Source organism: Mobula birostris, chromosome 29 (assembly GCF_030028105.1).
Source record: "Mobula birostris isolate sMobBir1 chromosome 29, sMobBir1.hap1, whole genome shotgun sequence".
NCBI classification, from domain to species: domain Eukaryota; kingdom Metazoa; phylum Chordata; class Chondrichthyes; order Myliobatiformes; family Myliobatidae; genus Mobula; species Mobula birostris.
In genome coordinates, this window is record NC_092398.1 from 18,395,066 (window position 1) to 18,419,028 (window position 23,963).

The 23,963-nt window shown below is 41.3% G+C and overlaps 1 protein-coding gene across 5 annotated transcripts in view; it reads left to right on the forward strand.

Moving 5' to 3' along the window:
• LOC140190023 (uncharacterized) overlaps positions 1-22,845 on the forward strand; it is a 158,538-nt gene extending 135,693 nt beyond the window's left edge. For 3 of the 5 annotated variants that reach the window (XM_072246419.1, XM_072246422.1, XM_072246421.1), the window contains 7 exons: positions 1,354-1,647; positions 6,713-7,003; positions 9,950-10,240; positions 14,007-14,306; positions 15,553-15,846; positions 16,841-16,954; positions 22,520-22,845. In XM_072246419.1, the coding sequence (XP_072102520.1) occupies positions 1,354-1,647; positions 6,713-7,003; positions 9,950-10,240; positions 14,007-14,306; positions 15,553-15,846; positions 16,841-16,954; positions 22,520-22,587 (1,652 nt within the window). In that variant the 3' untranslated portion in view covers positions 22,588-22,845. The remainder of the gene's footprint in view (positions 1-1,353; positions 1,648-6,712; positions 7,004-9,949; positions 10,241-14,006; positions 14,307-15,552; positions 15,847-16,840; positions 16,955-22,519) is intronic. The other 2 variants (XM_072246420.1, XM_072246423.1) reach the window with 2 other exon arrangements.
• Positions 22,846-23,963: the final 1,118 nt, after the last annotated feature.

The window sequence follows — 23,963 nt, forward strand, 5'->3', positions numbered from 1 at the left end:
CGACCTCACCCCACCGCCCCGTGTTCTCCTAAATTCCAATGAGTACAGGCCCAGAGCTACCAAACGGTCCTCATATGTTAACTTGTTTAATCGCTGAATCATCCTTGTTAAATTCCTCTCGACTCTCTCCAATAACAACAGATCCTTTCCGAGATATGGGGTCTAAACCTGTTGACAAGACTACAAGTGTGGAACGACCCAAGGTCCTGAACACCGGCGCCGAGGCCTAGTCAGGAGTCGTTACGGTCGTAGCGAGCGTGGAATGCGTGTCCAAGAGTGTCTTTACCCGGAGTCTTGGTTTTTGTGTCGAATTCAGGAAGGATGGCCCCTCACCAATGCTTACAGTATTACAATTCCATGGCCTGAATGCAGATTCCTTACCTACGATACTTCTTGCATTAAAATATACGAAGCTCATGATATCAGTCGCATTATGCTCAGCTTTTTGATTCCTGACTTTGCCTGAGATCTTAACAACATCAGCTTCCCTAATCTCTCCACCAACTGCGTGGTGAATACCCGATCCCAGATGCCTCAAAACCAGACAACCGGGAGGCAACATACCATCCGGCAATCTCCATCTTGTCCACATTAATTGCTTTCTGTTCCCCTAAGCAAGGAATCCCCTTTCACTTCAGCTCGCCTCTTCTCCCCTCTTCCATTCTCAGTCACAGCACCAGATCCAGACATATGACTGCTTAGAATTTTTGTGCTCGGGCATCCCCCCCCCCCACGCAACGATACCGAAAGTGTTATATCTGTTTTGTTTTGAGGGACATGGTCACCATGGTAATCTCCATTGCAAGTTGAACCATTTTCCCTTTCCTGGCTTTCACCCGGTCTCGTAGGTCCTGCATCTTAGGGGTAACTACCACTCTATGTCAGTGCCATCACATATTCAGCGGCTTGAATGATAGCGAGTTCATCCAGATCCAGCGAAGTGTTAGAAGTTGCAGCTGTATGCACGTCCTGCGCGTGTAGTCTTCAAGGACACAAGGTGTCTCCAGCTTTCCTAGATCCATCAAGCGAAGAATTCTGCTACCCTTTCTGGCGTCTCTGCTGTTCTAACTGAGCAATTATAAAGAAGGAACAGCAATAAGTATACAACAATATCTTGATTTTCCAAAACATCAGCTATAGTAGGACAAATTTAAAACAGTGCAAGACATATGCCTTGAGATTTCAGATAAAAAAGTGGGGAAAACACAAACTTTCCTACCGTCTGAAGCAGTTGCGGTGAGAGTATTCAAGCTTGACATTTTGGTTCCAAAAGTACAATTTTTTTTTTTATTTTATGAACTGCAACTGATGAATTAACTATTCAGCATTTTATCTTTAATTATGTTGTTCCAGATATTCCACCTCAGCCCAAAATTTCAAAAAGTCCAGAATACCCAGTTTATGTAACTGGAGAAGCAGTTACTATTTCTTGTGACGTCGCGTGGCGTGGCTCCCCAGGCCAATTTCAGTTGTTGAAGGACTCGGTCTCTGTCATAAACAGCACGGGAAACCAGAAGCATTTCAACTATCATGTTGAAGCTGTCAATGCTGACAGTGAAGGGGACTACGCTTGTGTCTTTGTGACAATGGAATCGGGTCGACTGATGCGTTCTTCCATCAGCCATCACATTCGACTAAACGTCGCAGGTTAGTAAGGCATCCACTTTATAGCGTTCCATTCTATCAAACCCTCTCCAGTGATTGGAAAATCATCAAGTATAATCACCAGAATGATAAAATATGTTCATTCAAAACAGAGTAATTTTTAAACAAATTATCTGCAGGGAACGTTAGCACAATTTGTTCCTTCCGGGTAAAGACGATTCTGTGAATCTTATATAGTGCAGACCGAAGCTGTTGGATTGCCCATTGTCAGAGCTCGCTTATTGCAATTAATTTTCCTTTGTATGGTTTAACTTGGTAACAAGGATATTTTACTCGTTCGTCTAAATCGACTGATGAAAAACGGGGCCTGCACAGAGAGAGAAAAAAAGAAGAACACGGGATAATCCTTTACTGAGCAAAAAAAAAAAGCAGCCTACATTAACTGTCGGACCAGACCACGCCTATTTAAACTTCACGATGTACATTCGGGACGTCGTCAGGAAAGATAACCAATGAGAAAACAAAATAGCCAAGGACTGGCTGACAGCAGACAGGAAGTCCATAAGACCACACAAAAATAATATATAGCAGTACAATTCACCACATCGAATCTGCTCCTCCCTTCCATCATCACTGATTCCAAAGCACACTCAACCTCATACTCCTGCCTTGAAAGTATCAATTTCCACCTTAGATATAACACGGACTTCGCATCCACCACAGTCCGTGGCAAACCATTCCACAGGTGTCAACTCGCTGGCTATATATAAATCCTCCTTACCTCTCATTTTTAAAAAGGTCACCCCTCAATTTTGTAACTCCCTTTATTGATTGCGGCACTGATACGTGTGACTTGTACTTTTCCCTCTCAAATATGAGTTTGATCATATTAATATCACTGCCTTTGAAATATTATACATTCAGCTTCCTAATAAGATCTGGGCTATTGCACAACACCCCATCCAAGATACCCTTCTCCTGAGGAGGCTCAAGCACAAGGTGCCTAAAAATCCATCCCGCAGGCATTCCGCGAGTATCCCTTCTTGTGCTTCAGTACCAACTTGATTTTCCCAATTGTCTTGCTCACTGAAGTCCAGCATTACAGTTGTGACATGGACCTTATTATATGCCTTTTACATTTGCCTCGTCCCAATCTCAAACCCACATCATGACTACCATTTGAAGGCCGAGGTATGATTCGCATAATGTTTTTTGTTACCCTTGCAGCTCCTTAACTTCACCCACAAAGATTTGACTATCTCTGACCCTATGTCAGCTCTTTCTGAAGATGTAATTGCATCTCTTACCAACAGAACAACACCACCGTCTATGCCTTCCAGCCTGCCGTTTCGATACAAATTATATCATTTGATGGCAAAGCTTAAAAGGATATAATGGATACTATGGCCTTCGTCCAGCCAAGCTTCAGTGATACCTGCGACGTCATACCGACCAATCTTCTACGCGCATTGAGATACAACACTTTCAGCTCTGCATTCTTCACCCTTTTGAATTTTGCCTCGGTAGACTATTTAGCTATTTGCTCTGTCTGCATTTGTACCCAGTCATTGCCTTTTCTGGGTATTTTGGGCTACTTGAGAAACGTCGCAGATCCTAACACCCGATAGGAAAACTACCAGCTGCGTTTTCATTTTGCGCCCACTAAATCGCCTATCTGACCCTAACTATACAGCACCCATTACTGTTGTCATCCTCTTCAGTTCCCTACCTTTCCTAGCCACATGGCCAAACTCGGTACCGCAGGCACATCTGCGTTGCACTCTCCAGGCAGTTTGCACCCTACTCCCCTCAAAAGAGTACTCGACATGCTGTACTAACTGCTGGAGGTGACGGCCACAGGGCTTTGTCCATTATAGAACATAGAACATAGAACATAGAATAGTACAGCACATTGCAGGCCCTTCGGCCCACAATGTTGTGCCGACCTTCAAACTCTGCCTCCAATATAACCCCCCACCTTAAATTACGCCATATCCCTGTCTAGTACTCTCTTAAACTCCAATAATGTATCTGCCTCCACCACTGACTCAGGCAGTGCATTCCACGCACCAACCACTCTCTGAGTAAACAACCTTCCTCTAATATCCCCCTTGAACTTCCCACCCCTTACCTTAAAGCCATGTCCTCTTGTATTGAGCAGTGGTGCCCTGGGGATGAGGCGAGGCGCTGTCTATCCATTCTATCTATTCCTCTTAATATCTTGTACAGCTCTATCATGTCTCCTCTCATCCTCCTTCTGTCCAAAGAGTAAAGCCCTAGCTCATTACTCTCTGATCATAATCCATACTCTGTAAACCAGGCAGCATCCTGGTAAATCTCCTCTGTACCCTTTCCAATGCTTCCACATCCTTCCTATAGTGAGGCGACCAGAACTGGACATAGTACTTCAAGTGTGGCCTAACCAGAGTTTTACAGAGCTGCATCATTATATCGCGACTCTTAAACTCTATCCCTCGACTTATGAAAGCTAACACCACATAAGCTTTCTTAGCTACCCTATCTACCTGTGAAACAACTTTCAGGGATCTGTGGACATGTACTCCCAGATCCCTCTGCTCCTTCACACTACCAAGTATCCTGCCATTTATTTTGTGCTCTGTGTTGGAGTTTGTCCTTCCAAAGTGTACCATCACACACTTCTCCAGGTTGAACTCCATCTGCCACTTCTCAGCCCACATTTGCATCCTATCAATGTCTCTCTGCAATCTTCGACAATCCTCTACACTATCCACAACACCACCAACCTTTGTGTCGTCTGCAAACTTGCCATCCCACCCTTCTACCCCCACTTCCAGGTCGTTAATAAAAATAACGAAAAGTAGAAGTCCCAGAACATATCCTTGTGGGACACCACTAGTCACAACCCTCCAATCTGAACGTACTCCTTCCACCACGACCCTCTGCTTTCTGCAGGAAAGCCAATTCTGAATCCACCTGGACAAATTTCCCTGGATCCCATGCCGTCTGACATTCTGATAAAGCCTACCGTGTGGAACCTTGTCAAATTCCTTTCTAAAATCCACGTTGATCACATCCACTGCACTACCCTCAGCTATATGCCTGGTCACCTCCTCAAAGAACTTTATCAGGCTTGTTAGGCACGATCTGCCCTTCACAAAGCCATGCTGACTTTCCCTGATCAGACCATGATTCTCTAAATGCCCACAGATCCTACCTCTAAGAATCTTTTCCTACAGCTTTCCTACCACAGACGTAAGGCTCACTGGTCTATAATTACCCGGACTATCCCTACTACCTTTTTTGAACAAGGGGACAACGTTCGTCTCCCTCCAATCCTCCGGTACAATTCCCTTGGACAACGAGGACACAAAGATCCTAGCCTGAGCCTCAGCAATCTCTTCCCTCGCCTCGTGGAGCAGCCTGTGGAATATTCTGTCCGGCCCCGGGGACTAATCCGTACTGATGTATTTTAACAACTCCAACACCTCCTCTCCCTTGATATCAACATGCTCCAGAACATGAACCTCACTCATATTGTCCTCACCGTCATCAAGTTCCCTCTCACTGGTGAATACTGAAGTTGTCTCTTCCCTCTCCAGACAGTCACCTATTCTCTGCCTGCTATAGCCTTAGACTGACTATTTCCCTGTTGCTTGCATCTACCACCTCTTCACTTTCCCTAACAAACCGAAAGTTATCGTGGTCTACATCCAGTTCCTCAGCAGGGTCTCTAAGGAGCTGCATCTCGCCGCAACTGGTGCAGATGAGGCCATCGGAGAGGCTAGTGATCTCCCGGAAATCCCATATCTGACAATCTAACAGAAAACTGGGTCTGCAGACATGCCCCCGATTCTCTCAAGAGGTAAATAAGGAAAAAAAAAATAAGAGGTAAGGACTGAACTTACCCACTCACCTGTTGTCGCCGAAGCCCTGTTGAGCCAAAGTCTTACCAGTCTGACTCAGAGCACTCCGACGATAAGTATTCCCACGATGAGTTACTAGACTCCACTAGACTGCACCCCTCTTTTACGGAGATTTGGTTTTTAAAGCTCTTCGCCAGTCCTGCGCGGGAACACTTCAATTAGTCTACTCAGCAGACGAACCAAAGACCGTTGGGTAGTTTTGATATAATACGGGAAAGTTATGACATAAGAAAATTGTCAGTTGCTATATCTTCTCCGTAAAATATAGTAACTCTGCAAATATGTAAATTTCTGAAATTTTATGTAACGATTACAGTGATTTGAATACACAATAACAATAACAATTTTCTGAAGTCTGAGTGATGACAATTGGAACTGTCATGCACGGTAAAATATATTGTGATGATGAATCTTTAATTATGTACAGATGATCAGTATGTATTGTTAAATTACAAATTTAAATACATTTGCAAATTTGAATTAAAGTAAACTCTACACACATGCTTCTATTTTCACTGTATCATGAATTCTCATCGTTGTAATATATATTGTCCTGTCTTCACCTCGGATTCGCATTATACCTAATGCGTCATTTAATTCTTGAGCTTCAGCAGTGATGAATTGCAGAATATAACGTAGTGATATGGTCCGTGATTACTGCTGTCGGTTACCCTAACTCCACAGCTCTCGTCAAGAATAGTATAGACATGAACGAGAATAAGAAGGCCACCTTTATCAGATTCCGCTCCCATGAATAAATTACTATGACTTTGAGTTTCAAAACATTAACGTCCCTTCAACACTGTCAGTTCTGAGCGATGCAAATATCCCTCTGTGGCTACGGTCAGTTGAGGAACTGCAGCAAGCTATCATCAAATCCGGTAAATCAATCACTAAGAGTTAAAGTGGAATCGGAACCCGGATCACAGACTAATCACGGAGCATACATTTCAGGTTGCATTGGAGCCGTATCTATTTTCTGTTCTCAACCTTCGTTCACATATATAATACAATACTCCCAATGCCGCAAAGTAATAATAGCAATTTCATTCACTGATTGTTCGACGCCGAGTTAATTCCACCAACAGTAAATTCGAAGCCTTTACTCCGCTGAATTAATTTTATTTTCAATTATATTTACAGGGATTATCCCTTCAATTCACTTAATACATAATATATAATGTAATTATTTCTCATTTCAGAGGGTCTTCCTCTCCCGCATCTCTCACTGGAACCCAAGCATTCTATTTATATGTTGGGTGAATCGCTCACTATCGGATGTGCGGTTGAAGGTGGGACTATCAATGGTCAGCTTGAGCTTCTACAAAGCTCTATTCCCATAAGAGTGCAAGAAAACCAGGAGAGCTTCAAGCATTTAATTCCAAGCATTAGCGACAGAAATGGCGGACACTACTCATGCCTCTATAAGAAACAGGTTTCAGGAAGATGGCTTCACTCCGTTCCAAGTGATTCCACCGAAGTAATTGTAACTGGTCAGTAGATTTAACCGAATGCCATCAGTATATGATCGTATTTATAGGGTTTTCAATAGAGACATGAGAAGTAAATTAAGATAGTATTGTTTTGCGTTTTAATCTTGCAGTATTTTGTATCTAGTAGAGCATGTTCGATGTACTGAATAATCTAATGTGGTTCTTGGGTCTTATGGTCTTATTGGAGAGGAGGTAGGAGCTTGGGATTGAGGGAAATAATTAACCGGCCATGATGGAATGGCGGAGCAAATTAAATGGGCGAAACGCCCTATTCTGTCCCAATATCTTATGGTCTTATAGTCTTTATAGTTAAAAACAAAATCGACTTATTGACGCATGCAGAAGTACAGCCGGAGGACTTCAGGAGCCCCAGAAGGTCACGGTGAGGATGTACACACGTCTTACAGGCAGTGGTGGGACTGAACGCAAATCGCTGCCGAGATAAATCGTAACACCTTAGTTAGTAATTTCCCTCCCATATCCCTGTACGTCTTTGGAACGTTGAATGAAATCTGTGTTGCGTATTGTTCTGATAACCACAATGATACCATGCCAAACCGAATGAGACAAGTATTTAACTGAACTTGGAAAACCCTTAGCAATTGTTCCTCACTTTCTTTGATACCGGATTGAAAGTGAAGTATATATATACTTCGAGACAAATATGCAATAGAACAAAAAAAAAAGACACTGACCGTTTTTTTTTGTTTCATTTATTCAACTCCGATGCTTTTTTTTTTGTTGATTACAAGTATCTATTATGGTTTCAGCTGCGTCACCTCCACCGGAAATCTTGATATCTCCCAATTATGCAGTTTATGTGATTGGCGAGTCTGTCGTGATAAGCTGCATAGCTCCACGCGGAAATTCAGTTGGCCGCTTACGAATATTGATAGGCGAGAAATCAATCGCAGATCAGCAGATCGAGCAAGACGGACAAGCGCTGAACTACTCCTGTAGGATTGTGACACTGGAGGATGAGAGGAGCTTCACTTGTTTGTATGAGACAGAAATATCAGAGCGTTTGATATCATACAGAGATTCATTGCAGATAAGAGCAACAAGTAAGGCGAATATTTCCACTATCCCATAAATTTTGCAGAAATGTACACCTGTTGTTCGAGGAACTTCGGAAGACAAATTATTGCATGTGTAACTTTGTCAATGCACAGCCATTATTCAGGCCGTTTCCTTTCCTGGGAAAGACAATGAAACCTCTAATTAGATCTATGGTTAAAACTTCTATCGTCACGACTTGCTACAAAGGTTTGGTACCCTGATCTTTTCCACTTCACTTCGGGGAACTGCATTGCCATTTTTCGCATGCATTGGTAAAGGCCTTATCTTGAGGCTAACATTATTTTTTCTACCCTTCGCGGACACTGCATGATTTGCGGATTTTCATGGCATTATCTTCACCCAGATTTTTAGCTGTCAGGAAGGATTAGAGAATTGTCTTGTTTTTCCCTGCATCTTCGGAGACAGGCGAGTATTTAGAGAGCAATATACAGTTGTGAGAAGCATAGGCATTGTAGATAGTCAGTCTATTAGCCAGGGTAAAACTTTCAATTGCTAAGGGCATGGGTTTAAATGAAAGGAAAATGTTTAAATGGATTGTGGGAGACGAGTTTATTTTTACGCAAAAAATTCCATGACTCTTCTCGACGTGAAGGGAGGGGTGTTATGGCATTGGCAAATTCTTTATTTATAATATGATTATATTTTCTCCTCCAACGACTTCCTGTTAGATGTTTCGTGATTAGGTTCCAGAACTTGTTATGCAAAACGCAATTTCCTGTGGACAACATACATAAAATGCTAGAGGAACTCAGAAGGCCAGCAGCATCTACAGAAAACAGTACAGTCGACGTTTCGACCCGAGACCCTCCAGCATTTCGTGTGTGTCACCTGAATTTCCAGCATCTGCTGATGTTCTCTTTTTTGCAAATGTACTGTGGGTTAACATTGTTGAATCTCCGTGCGGTTCCACCTTATGTGATTGCAAAATAACTTTCAATATTCACAGCATATGTCATAATGTCGTCAACATTTTTGGACAGAAACAAGTTATTCCACTTTACGGTTATCAAACTTCATGCGTTGGACTTAGGGTTTTCGGGTAAAGCAAATATTTATTGTAATATTCACATTACACTTCTAAAGGGAGTGATTACGCTCTCTTTTGAGCGGCTGTTATCCCTCTGATCAACTGCAGGGACTTCTTACCGCTGGGTCCGGAAGATCAGATGTTAGATGCAACGAATGAAAATAACATGAATGATATTGCAAGATACGCTTGCAGGGACTATGCACTTCTGGCCATTGTTCTTCCAGCTGAGATTGGAGGAATAATTCTGCGACCTGATCATTTTTGATCGAGCAGCTTATTCGCTGGTTGATCACCATCACTAGCAAACACCATCGCTGCTGATGTCATGAAGGCGTAACGTGGATGCTGTCTAGCATTCATTCGGGCTGTTTCGACGTACATGATCTCGATCTGGTATCTGGTGATGGTGCTACGATCTTTCAAATGGTTGGAAAGTTACATGCTCCTCGTTCATACCTTTGACGTAGCGAGCAGACAGTCAGCCGCGTGTCTCAGGTTACCCAGTCCCTAGTCTGCTTTAGAGACTATGATCAGGTTTGCCTCCCGTGGATTACAATTGCCGAAATATCTCCCGGAGGCAACTCTGCAATTATAAATCTGTTACATCAAAATAAGTTTGTGAGCTCATCTCTTGTAATTACAAGTTACTGTTTGTATGACATGTGGGGCTGATGTTACTGGCCACTTACCAGCTTATGATTGATTTTGTCAAGGTTGTATAGCAATGCATCTATCAAGAAAAGTATGCACATGAAGACACTGCCCCTTTTAATTGTACACTCTTTGGGCCTATTATGTCGACACAAATTTCATCGTTGGTATTTTTGTTATTTCAGATCGCCCACCACCTCCAACACTCTCGCTCAATCCTAATTATCCCATATATCTGGAAAGAGAAGAAGTCAACATTACGTGCCATGCTCCGAGCCTTCACAGCCATGACCATCTCCAATGGCTCCTACGTTGGAAATTTGAAGAAACAACCAGAAACATGACACAACAACATGTTAGTACTTCATTTACGGTAGTAAATAACAGAAATGAAGGATATTATTCGTGTTTATACGACCAACAAATATCAGGACGTTGGATAACATCTTTCCCCAGTGCCGTCGCGAAGATCCAGAGTAAGTCTTTCTTTTGGAAAGGACTTTTGAATATACCGTGCTGCTTAACGAAAACAATACAACATGAATAACACAAAGCAATCAATTGGTAAATTTGGTAAATTGATGAACTGATTTCCTTTTGTCATGTACACCGACATGCAGTCAAAAATGTTTTGAATAGTTTCCATAGAGTTCATTTCAATATAGCAGTTCATCGAGGTAGCACCACTGAAAATAATAGCAATATACAGGATAAAGTGTTACGGTTCTACAGCAAATGCAGTGAAGATAGACATTAAGTTGTAAGTCTAGAATGTTATATACTGCGAGGATAAAAGTCTATTTTATGTACTACAGAAGAGCTTGGTAGTCTTGTAACTGCGGACTCTGGGCAGCCTTTCAACCTTGTTTTATGTGACTTCGGGATATTGCATTTTCTGTTCAATATGTGGGGTCAAAAGAGAATGCAGTCTTTGATAATGGTTGTTGCTTTACCAAGGCAGCAGGAACTTCACGTAGAGCCCAAGGGTCGAAAGCTGGTTTGCATAATGTGCTTAGCTGTGTTTACAACACTCGGCAAGAGCTGAGAATATAACGACATTATTAATTTCATACATTTTGCCCTCGTCCTAATGTAGTAGTTAAAACTAATGCCAAGGTCTAAGTCAAGGTAAGTGGACTCTAGGTACGAGAACTTCCTAGAGTCACAGCGAGAAAGTACATAAATAGTTTCTGTGGCACAACTCGTCCATTGCGACCAAGGTGCCTACTCGAGCTAGTTCCAGGTTTTTTATTTAACCTTCGTTTGGCCCATTTCACTCTAGTATAAACGATTTGGGTCGAGATTCTTCTTTAAGACTGAGAAGGAATGGGCAAAATGCAAGAACAAAATGGTGGGAATGAGGGAAAGAGGCTAGCTGGATCGTGATACGTAAAGCCTGGTGGGCAGGAAAGGTCAAGGTCTGAAGAAAAAGGTATCCGATTGGGGAGAATAGTAGAAAATAGGGGAAAGGGTAGGAGAAGGAAAAAGGACGGAGCGGAAAGCAACAGGCAGGTGAGAAGAAGAGAAACATAAGAATTTGAAATAGAGGAGAGGCGCAGAAGAATTTTGTTTACCAGAAGGAGAAATCTATTTCATGCCATTAGGTTGGAGGGTGCCTATACGGGATTTAAGGTGTTGGTCCACTATCCTGACTGTAGCGTCACCTTGGGACAAGAGGCCACGGACTGATACATCGAAAGGGGAATGCAAATTGGAATTAAACATGTTTGGCTACGTTGAAGTCGCGCTTATGGCGGATGGCACAGTAGTGCTCAATGAAACAGTACCCCACTTTACCATGTCTCTCATCAAAGTAGAGGAGACCGCATCGGGAGAACTGGGCACGATATCCGACCCAGCAGATATGTAGGTGAAGTGGTAGCTCATCTGGAAGGACTTGTCACGGCCCTGAAAGGAGGTGAGGGTGGCAGTTTATGGGTAGGTATATCTCTTAGGCTGCTTGGAAGGAGATTAGTTGGGAGGGATGAATCGTCAAGAGAAATCGCGGAGGGGAAGATCCCTGTGGAAATTGGAGGGGGTGAGGTAAATATATGTTCAGTTGTAGGATCCCTTTGAAAATAGCGGTGGTTGCAGAACTTAGTGGATTGCGTGTTGACTCACCTTATGTACATTACAATTTGAAATTATACGATCCTTCATCAGTAAATCTAAAAAAAAAATGAATTCAACTGCCAAACTATTTTCAAAAGATAGAAACCTGAAATATGGACTAGGTAAGTGCAGAACAGTAAATATCGAGAAATGTGCAATAGAGCTAGTAGAATATAATACAGAGCAGCGGGATACAATTCAAGCGATGGGTGAATATGAAACATATAAGTATTTGGGATAACAAAAAACAAAGAAAATAAAGGATAGTACAATAGAGGAAAACATTCCACAAAATTTACTTCAATGCTTAAAAAATGTGCTAGAGCTCAAACGTAAAAAAAAAAAAAATAACAAAAGCAATAAACACTATTGCTATGCCCATAATCTCGGATTATTTTGGTATTGTATCTTGGCCCGACACCAATCTGGAAAGGGAAACATAAGAACTCAATTGTAGACAGCACTCGGCATAGCCATACCCACTTAGATGAGCACTACTTGGAACTGAAAGAGAAAGAGGAATAACGTACATTCAGATAAAACTCCAGAGGTTATATTTTCATCAACGAAAACAGGATTCAGTACTCCACGCCAGATCATGCAATTCTGATAAGAAATGCTCAACATTAAACTTACATGAAGGACCAAACAATAAAAAATACAAAGTTATCACAACAGATGACACAAAATGGAAGAGCATTTGTTACAATAAAAAAGTTAAATATTGACAAGGAACGTCATACCCCTGGCTCCGAGTTGGAGACGTCTTCCCAGAAACAGTGGGGTTCCTTGTGGAAACACAGCACCAGGCGTTTAACAAACAAAATATCAAAAAGACATAATAAAATTCCAGCAAATTCACAACGATAAAGGCAGAAAAAGTGAAGAGAAACCTGGAACAATTAAACACATTAAAGGATTTAGGAGCAGTTTAGCGCAATATAATTTCGTACAGGCATAATCAAGTGGCAATCACCATTCAACAAAATCTTGCTTTAAAATGCAAAGGCATACAAGACACAATACGCACGATAAGTACAATCTAGTTTTAGTACCCGAGTTCTAAAAATAATATTACGATAGATCCACTATTACAGATCAGATCATCCATAAGAACGTTCCGGATAAACATTGAAGTAGAATTAACTAAATAGATATCTCCATTCCAGACACACGTAACATATAGTAATTCATAAGTTAAAAACACCGGAAATATTATGGAGTAAAAGAGGAAATTGAAAGACTATGGACAATGAACAGGATATGCATTGTCCCAATAGTAATATAGATAACAGGCATCCTCCCTGTCACTACATAATAGCGTTAAACATTTAGGCCTACACACTGATATTTCAGCGATTGAGAAATGAATGTGCTTGGCTATGCCCTTACCTCAGGTTTTACTAGCTTGAGATGAAAACAAAATACAATAATATTAATCCATTACATTGGTGTTTGTTTTTTTTTTGCAATTTACACGAACTGAAGAGAATTGTCAACTCCCGACTTCTACCTTACATTCACTTTTTTTGCACCTACGTAATACATCGTTCTCCCTTCACAAAGAGGACACATATTCAAAATAATGTGACGGCTGCATTCTGCAGTCAATAACTAACGCCTCTCCATTTTATGACCTGAGTAGCCTAGCAAGTGTTCCGATGCGATGCATACATAATAGTGACTTGAACTGCAGATTCGCAATTAAACCATCCATCCTCTTTTCCAATTTTAGAGTGGTAATTGTTAGCTTTTCCTCGATCTCGCTTTCATTTCATAGGTTTCTCCCTGTTATTTCTGTTCCCGCCCACACTTCGAAGATATGCTACTCGATACTTTAATTGGTACTTTATGTAAATTGGGCAGCAGTTCTATATGACAGAGAAATTGTTACAATGTAGTTGGAAGGGAAGTATCAGTTATGAGAATGATCTTAGGGCCGGGGGAATGCCTTCTCACATGTTCCTCTCGCACTTGGCTGATATTACAGACATGTTGGAGGCTGTGCTTTATAATTTCATTTCTGGTATTGATTGCTGAGCACGGATGCAGAGATGGCCTCTGAGATGTGATTGAGTGCAGTTAGATATTGGCACAAATATTTGTACTAATTATATTGATTTGTTTCAGGGATAAAGCTAACGACTGGTCTATATTTCGAGCGCCAGTCGGGTGTGTATATGAAAGGAGAAACAACTGCTATTACGTGTTTCATCACTAGCCAAAATAGTGCCCACAGTTTCTTGTTCTACAAAGGAAATGCATTGTTGCGATCAGTAGATGTTAGCTCGTCTGATCAAATGGCCTCGATCGTTATAAGCAATATTTCTGACGCAGACAGAGGCTCTTACTCCTGCATGTATGAAGTTATCATTTCTGGACGGCGGTTGCAATCAGACGAAAGTAACACAGGCTTATTAGCAGTAGAAGGTAATATTCTCGCATACGTATTTTCTGTTAACGGACAGGAGAAATGATGATAGAGTAACTTATAACTGGTAAATACTATGGAAATGTTGATTGGCTGTCATCCGCACAGGTCATTCCATACACAGGTACACCGTTGTGGCAAAGAAGGAAATCAAAAAAGTAATGCATAATATAGTGTTACAGATGCAAAGTAAGTGAAGTGCGGACTGACAATTAAAGTGCAAGGCCATGTATTGCTAATTTGGGCGAGCAAGCGTACATTCTTTAGGATATGAGATCTCCGATCAACATTCTGGCTATCCATCTTAAAGGATGATGATGGTTGCTTTCAGTCAGTTAGTAGGGTTTGAAGGATACCCCGCTCCTCAGAAAGGAACAGCATGTGTGTGAATGGATTTTAGGTGTGTAGGGGGTTGCACAGGTCCAGACCCACCCTCTTGCCATCACCTCCCGGCAAGATGGGGTCCGAGACGGCTGGGGGAAGTTCTGTTGCAGTGAACGTCCAGCCCAAGCTTCGAAGCAAGGGATGCTCGTTCCGCACTTCACGGCACGTGTTTGCTACATGGCCGTTGACCCTACGAGAGGGGTCATCCGCCCTTTAACAGGTCTTGTTTTTCGTCCTGCAGGGTATCTAGCCACCCTCAACACCAGGCAGGCCTGGTGGGGGAGCCGGTTTAGTCGCCGACCACCCGACCATGCGACAGGTAGTACTGGGTTACATGGTACCAGTAGCACTCAGACGAGTGACCCCACAGTCTTATACCACCACGACAGAAGTTTCCTTTAGTCTGCGATACGTTTTCTCTCGCTTTTATATCATCTGTCGGATGAAATATGTGAAAATACAGAATAAACGGTTCTCAGTGGCCCATGATTATGTTTATGAATTGCACTGTGCTGCCATTTCATAACAACTAATTCCACGCTATTGGTTAGTGCTTATAAACTCGACTTTGATTCTGAACTTATTTTGCTTATTGATCATTCCGACCAAGTTGTGAAGAAAAATCGTGGTCGTCTGTAGCACTTAAATTCTTTTCATCCTATATATGAGCACGTTTAGTTTCGCAGATTATCAGCTACGATGCAAATTCTACTCTGATTTTAGAATCGTCTAACTTCAGTTGCACCCTGATCAAATTTTTCTATTGAAATTATTGAAAACGTACAAACATGACGCGAGAAATATTAGAAATTGTTTCAATGTTTGAAAACTATTCATTCCATTCACCTTTCTCCACTGCAGAACTGTCGGTACCAACTTTATCAGTGCATTCAACAGATGTTGAAATTGGCGGAGTCATCAAGTTTATCTGCACATGCCCAGGTGTCTACCCGGAAATCACATTCATCTTGCAGAAAGCCGGAGAAGATAATTCCGAGTCACGGGTTATTTCCGGCAGAAACCACTCTGTCACCTTCGACATTAGCAACGTGACTCTTTCTGATGAAGGAACGTACTTCTGCCGATATCAAGTCGTTTTAAATGGAACTGCGTTGTCTTCAACCTCTAGCTCTCCTCTCTTGGTAACTGTAAATGGTGAGTGTGGTCAACGCAGTGACAGGATTCCGATGAGAACTAATGGCAAAGAAGTTACAGGTTTTAACCAAGTGATATCGATCGGAATAGTCCTAAGGGTTCTATAATCTTTTATCCTTATTTTCATTTATATCAGCTGCCTTCAATGTATATACAGTGTGCTTGGATCGTTCATGTATAGCTAGAAATACAACCATTTGAAGCGATGGTGGACAATTACTATTACGTTTATATCTATCAACAACCTATACTGCATTCAGGTAACCTCATGGCCGCGATTTCACCTGCTTCGCCCCCCGATCAGGATCAGGTGAAGTCATGGGAACAGGTGGTGGATGTTCGTTTGAGCAGCTGGGGCATATCACAATGCTTGGTTACGCAACCAAGCGGACAATCTCTGAAGAGTATTGATAATGGTCGGGTCCCCCGGTTTACAAAAAAAACTGCCACACAAAAAAGGCAATGGTAAACCATTTGCAGACAAAAGTTTACCAAGAAAAGCTCTGGCCACTTTTACCATCATTACTCTCAATGATGATGATCTTAGCAGTCATAAAGTTATCGTAGAACGTCTGAATAAAGTAGATAACTTTATTTGAAAGTTGTGAATACTGAGGTGGGGTAATACTGCTGTTAAAAATATAAATATATAGATTTATTTTATAAAAGTTCAGTTCATCCAGTCACGAATCTGTGCTGTCAGACCCAACTTAATGTTTTAGATTAGAAATTTCCAGACCTAATAGTTATTTTAATATATTTTGCATATCGCAGTAATATTGGAAAATATACATATTGGATCTTTGAACGTCCAGAGTACGTAACCTGGATCAGGACTTCTGTTAGCCTGTTCTCTGAATGATGTGTTTGATCTAGGAGCGTGTCCTCTAGGTAAAGCTCTTATTAGTGAAAACCCGGGTTTTGTTTTAAATAGAATCGCAGCCAAAGTGGACTTACTGCAATTGCTCTAACTCAACTGCCCATCTCTTCACAGTCAAATCCTGGATCAAGATAATATACGAACATATATATATTATCGCAGTGGGGGTGCTGGTAATGATCGCAGCTGCAACAGCAATAATAATAATCAGCAACAACAAAAGAAAAGGTAGGATGATGGGCAGAACACCTGAATATCAAGAATAATCCATTCGATACTGAATTGGAGGATATGCTTAAAATAATGAATATATAATGTGCAGATATACTGTGTAATTGGAGTATATACGTCATTATGGCAATAACTATCAACGTTATGTAGAAAATGTACATGGGACTACACTCGGTGGCCAGTTTATGAGGTACATCCTGTATCTCCTTTGGTATCCCCTATACTTTACATATCTCCTGTTCTCATAATGTGATCACTGAGTTTATGCTCGTTATTCGGCTGCTGTACCCATCAATTTAAAGATTCTTACTGTTGTGCGTTCAGGCACAATATTGTACACATCAATGCTATTACGTATGGTTGTATGACGCATTAGCGCCTTCCTGTCAGCTTGAAATAGTGTGACCATTCTCCTCCGACCTAACTCACTAACAAGGCGTTTTCACCCACAGAACTGCCGTTCACTGCATAATTCTCTTCACACCTTTCTCTGCCATTCTCTGTAAATTCTTGAGGCTGTTATGCTTAATAAAAAGAAAAGAAGGGGCATCAATAGTTTCTGAGATAGTCAAACCACACCGCCGGGCTCCTACAATTATTCCACGGTCAAAGTCATTTACATCATGTTTCTTCTACAGTCTGATGTTAGGTCAAGACAACAATTGAATTTCTTGACCACGTTTGAATATTTTCTTGCGTTGTGTTGCTACCACCTGATTGATTAGATATTCATATTATCGATACAGGCGTATCGGACAAAGTGGTCACTATGTGCATGTCTTGTAAAAGCATCATCTTGCTTTCTCTTCAGCGTTAAAATAGAGATCGAAGTACGTGAGTGCCAAGATTGGCTGCTTAAGCGTCCTGGATGTCATTGTTGACAAGGTCATGCAGAAGCAGGGTTTCGTGAAGTCCTTGGGAGGGGTGCAGTACTGAAGAGTGAAGTAGTTAGTCTAGAGCTTAGAAATAAGATATCTGGGCATATGTTTCACTGATTGACAGACCTCCCAATATATAGCGAAAGTTAGAGGAACTGATTTTTTTATAAACATTTATTTAGCGATACGGTGAAGATTAGGCCCTCACGACCCTTCGAGCAAGACCGCCACAGAAACACCCCAAGAATCCCGATTAAACTTAACCTAATACAGGGACAATTTACAATGGCCACATAACCTATCCGTTGCGGCTTTAGACCTACGCATTCCACGGGGAGGACGTAGACAGAGTCCTTTACAGAACGGCGGGGGTGGTGGCGGCGTTCCAAACACATGTGGGGCGGAGTTCTGTTAGTGCATGCCGGAGAAGTTCTTCAAATAGTATATGGAGAACACAGTCAGAGGTGAAAATATACTGGAGCTAGTTTTGGCAAACAGAGGAGAAAAGATTTGGACTCAGTTTGGAGAAATAATCTTAGCCTAATGAAGACCTGATAGTAAATGGAAGTGTTCTGAATAATCACCACAATTCTTATTTTAAGACAGCTAACTGTAAGAATAAATTTGAATCTGGCTGGAAGGAGTAAAATTGGAAGGAAACAAATTACAGTAAGTTAATACAGCAGCTGGGAAAGTTAATGGGAAGAAACAGTTGTGAAATAATCTATGACTTACATGTAGTAGTTGTTTAAACACCAGCTATAAGAGTTCAGTATCGACATATTCCAAAAAGGTGCAATAACAACGATTTAAAGGTAACTTGATGACTCGAGAACTCCTACATTAATATCAACTAAAAAGAGGCATAGTGTGCTTTAGGAAATCCTAAATCCTGACAGTGGCCTTGGGAGTATTAAAACGGTAGGAAAGTGCTGACCCAGCCGATAAAGAAGGCAGCAAAAAACACGAAATGATCAAGTATAGTCCCAGGCATTTTAAACATACGAAGAAAAAGAAGATACGTAAGGCGAGGGTAGGCCCATTCTAGGTTAAAGGAAGGGCTTTGTTCTTGGAGACAGAGCGGGGGTCGGGGGGGGGGCTGCTATTTTCAAGGTGTCCATGTTTACGGACAAGAAGAAATTGGATGTTACTGCAAGTAGATTAGGCCATGCCAATCTGCTGAAACGATTTGAGGTTAATGACGAGGGAGTGCTCAAATGCATAACGGTGGATAAGTGCATCGGCTCTGATGACATATATCCCAGAATGCATCACGCTGCTAATGAAGGTGGCAGAGGCATGTATATTAAGGGCATTTAGAAAATATTTAGATAAGCACATGGATGCTAGAAAAATTGAAGACGTTGTTGGAAGGAATGTTCAGATGGAATTTTAGAGTAGCTTAAAATTGTAGGCCGTGAATTTCTATACTGTGCTCTGTTATATAGCAGAGACTTTGACAAAGATTATTGTATCCCCATTCAGAACGGCCGAAGTCCCGGCAGACTGAGGAACATCAAGTGCTGTAGGCCTGTTCGAGAAATGAAATAGGGCAATGCAGCTAAATATTGACCAATGAAACCCACCTCAGTGTTACAGAAACTATTGTTGACACTGAAGAATATGAGTGATGCACATTTTGAAATGGCTGGCTTGATACTGGACAGTGGCTTTACGTGGGGAAGATTATGACTTGGAAATTTGATTGATTTTTTTGAAGAAGATGAAGGGGCTTAATGGGCATAATGCAGCGACATTGGGCATAATGCATGGTCTTTGATGAGGCAGATGGCAACGTCCCAATTGCTAAGTTAATTCAGAACATGAATATGCCTATAGTCCAATGTAAATTGCAAGTTTTGATCCGAACCGGATTCCCCATAGGAGGCAGACAATCGGGGGTGGATGACTGCTATTCTGGCTGATTGTCCATGACCAGCGGTGATCTGTTGTTCCCGATATACATCAATGATATGGATGAATATGTACGTGGACTGATTAAGAACTTTATGGGCGACACCAAGAATAATCATGTTATGGACATTGTAAAAACATATGAAAGAATATAAAGGAAGATATAGGAACATATATCTAACTGGCGTATATATTTAATTAGAAAGAATATACTTGGAATAATATGTGAAGTTCTATTCGGCCATTATAAGAATCATAGAGAAATTAAAACAGCGAGGAAAGGGTCATTCGGGCCGATCTAGCTATGAAGCAAATCAAAACCACCGGAACACAATTCCCTACTCCCTACATCTTATGCACATCTCTCCATCTTACTTATATCCATATATCTACAATGTATTTGACACTACCATCATACCAGTCAGCGCATTCCAGGCATCTACAACTCTCTGAGTAAAATCTTACCCCTCAGATCCCCTTTAAACCTACCCCCTCAAGTTCAATGTATTCCCTCTGCTATTAAGGATTATGGAAACAGTGCAGAAGACGTTCACAAGAAGTTATCTCGGTTCGAGGTATAAACTGTAGGGCCGTATTCAACAATTTTGGTTTGTTTCCTTAGTGCATTCGATGATGAAGGTATAGCTGGTAAGTTTTTTTTAATGGTGAGAGGCACATATAAGGTGGACATCGGGAATATCTCCCAGAGAAGAAACGTCTGCGGCAAGGTGACAAACTTTTAATTCTAGAGGAGAAAGTTTAAAGATCATATCAGGACAATGCTCCTTTTACACGCAGAGTTGTGGGTGCTTGGAATCCGATCTCCAGTGTAGAAAAGTAATCAGGTGGTTTGCTGCTATTTAAGAGACTTATATACAGGGAGATGCATATGAGTGCAATAGAAGAATGGAGATGATGCACAGAAGAAGCGTATTCAATGCACATCCTCATAAAGATCGTCGCAATATCGCAGACCAAATGTCCTGCTCAGTGCTTTATAGTTCTGTGTTTGATGTGCAAATGCAGAATAGTAACAGTATCGACTGAAAGGCAAATGTGCTGACTTCACCTCCTGAGAAAACTTAAAGTGCGAAAAAAGTCAAAAAAGAGCCGTGCTATCAATTCTACTTTTACAAAATAGAGCTATTGTTGCTGGTCAGGATGCTTGCCCATGTATCTACATCTCATTGCTCCCATCTCCGGTGTTTCTTCACGTATGGCTACCTATAACAATGAATCCATGTTTCCGCGGCCACGATTCATTGTTATCAGGTGTCTGGAAGACTAGAAGATTAATTCCAAGGACCGAAGCATGGACTGAATCCCATTAAAGTTATTTCAAAGGATCGACGCTCTCTCTCTCTCTCTCTCTCTCTCTCTCTCTCTGTATATATATATATATATATATATATAGACAGAGAGAAAGAGCGTGAGAGAGGGACAGATTGTTTGCATGAGTGAGAGTTGGATACATAGATACAGATAAGGAGAGAGAGAGAAAGAGAGAGAGAGAGAGAGAGAGAGAGAGAGAGAGAGAGAGAGAGAGGGGGGAGAGAGAGAAATCAGATTATACATAATTTTTACAGTAGAGTACAGGACTATAAAGTATTAACGACCATACGGTTCTGTTAGGAATTAAGTCACTGAGGGATGTAGCTATCCTTCAAAATAATGATACGAGACATTGGGCTTCCGTACCTCCTGTCCAATATTATGTGGCCGAACATGGTCTGCCTAGCTGGTGGGAATTTGATAATGGTTCTTTCCTTCTTGAGACGGCGCCTGCTGTACAGGTATAGAACATAGAACATAGAATAGTACAGCACAGTACAGGCCTTTCGGCCCACAATCTTGTGCCGACCCTCAAACCCTGCCTCCCATATAAGCCCCCACCTTAAATTCCTCCATATACCTGTCTAGTAGTCTCTTAAACTTCACTAGTGTATCTGCCTTCACCACTGACTCAGGCAGTGCATTCCATGCACCAACCACTCTCTGAGTAAAAAACCTTCCTCTAATATCCCCTTTGAACTTCCCACCCCTTACCTTAAAGCCATTTCCTCTTGTATTGAGCAGTGGTGCCCTGGGGAAGAGGCGCTGGCTATCCACTCTATCTATTTCTCTTATTACCTTGTACACCTCTATCATGTCTCCTCTCATCCTCCTTCTCTCCAAAGAGTAAAGCCCTGGCTCCCTTAATCTCCGATGATAATGCATACTCTCAAAACCAGGCAGCATCCTGGTAAATCTCCTCTGTACCCTTTCCAATGCTTCCACATCCTTCCTAGAGTGAGGCGACCAGAACTGGGCACAGTACCCCAAGTGAATTTTATAGAGCTGCATCATTATTAGGGACAGTCCACTTCTCTCTACATCTCCTTATATTATGCCCTTTTTTAAATTGCCGTACCATACCATAATGCAACCGGTCAGGATACGATCAAAGGTATAACTGTTTTTTCACAGTGATCATTGAGAGGCGGAACGTCATATGAATGTATGCATGCTGGAGCTAGATATCACATGCTCCAGCATTTTGCACCACGGAATACTTGGACATTTACATTGCCTCACTAGAATCTACGGCGAAATGCCAAAACGGTATCAAACCCCAATAGCATTATCTCGCATTTATCTTTATATACTGTACTTACTAAATATGCTTTTTCTAGTAGTGATAACACAGAAAAGCGAAAAACCCAACTAATTGCAGGTGCAAACCAGGATGAATTTTGATTAATTACAGACTTGTTTGTTCTATCTTGCACAGCTTTTGGATACAATGCAACTGACCTAAGCAAATCCAAGCCTTGCTCCACGGCAGAGACAACTTTCTGAACCTTGAACGTTCTGTCGAGAAAGCAATCTGAATCATTACATGTCTTTCCGAGGACTTCCGAAATCTAAGAATATTCCAGTATTCACTCCTCTGCTCTTCAATAGCTTCTGCCTCCCGCCACATCAATTAATACAAATTGAGATTGGTTAATCATTTATTTCAATGTTGAACATTTGATAATAGCACGAGTATGTTTCTTAAATTTACCTGTACAATACTCATATGCTTGTCTTGACAATAAAAAAATATTTTAAAGATAGTGAAAAACTACCATCTGGCGGAAATTTTTATTTTTATATAATTAGACATTTTGCTTCATCATTCAAATCATGCAACAATAAATTACATAACACATTTCAAATCTTAGCAAGTTATAAGGGAAAGGAAATATCATTTGTCTTTGTTAAGGACCAACGTAACAAGTTATAACAGGTAGTGACTGGGTGTTAAGATACGTTCAGTCCCATTGATGTCATTTAAGCAATGGTTCACAACTTTGATCGTAATTTTATTAGTACGTGAGAAACAGTGAATGACATGTGAAACTCTGACAAAAGCAGGCAGTACCAATACTAACTATGATTAGAAAGCGAGATCAAGTGATAGGATAACTCAATCACGTGAAGAGAGAGAGCCTCGTTCAGAGAAATCCACATGTGGACAGCTAAAGATGTACAAATTGTATATAACAACCCAGGAGTCATTAAAAAAAGACGAAGTACAAAGGGTCATAGAGATAAACATGAGCGTCCTCGCATGCACAGTGAATCAACAAAATATACAGAGAAACGCATTGTTTGTATAACATCAAATCAATGAGCTTTGAGCAGGGTAGCTCGGAAGAGTCTCCATAGTTCTGGCGCCAACAAAACATGCCCACGACTTCAAAATTCCCGATAGCCAGTTAACAGATGCGCACACACTATACTAATGCAGGGAAATTGCACGTTATTTGCTTAATTTCTTGTATTCTGAATTATAACTGTGTCTCATGCTTATGCCTTTATTTAACTGTGCATGATAGCTTTCTAAAGACTAGCTGACTGATGTCCATGAACAATTATATCTCTAATTATGGAACGAAATACAAAGAACCTTGTAATTAAATAGTAGCAATATTTAACAATGAGCTGAAGTACAGACAGATATATCACTTTTTCTCTTTTATAATCTTGCGTTTGCTGTCTGTGCCACGCGACAGTAGGGATAGGAACAGAATGAGGTCGCTGATAAATTCGTAGCTGAAGAATTGGAGCAGAGGGCAGGGAATCAGACCTCTTCTGGGGTAACTATGACCTGTAGAAAAGGGACGGGTTGCACTGGAATTCGGGGCGGGGCGGTGGGAACCAATATCCTGCAAGCAGGTTTGTTAGAG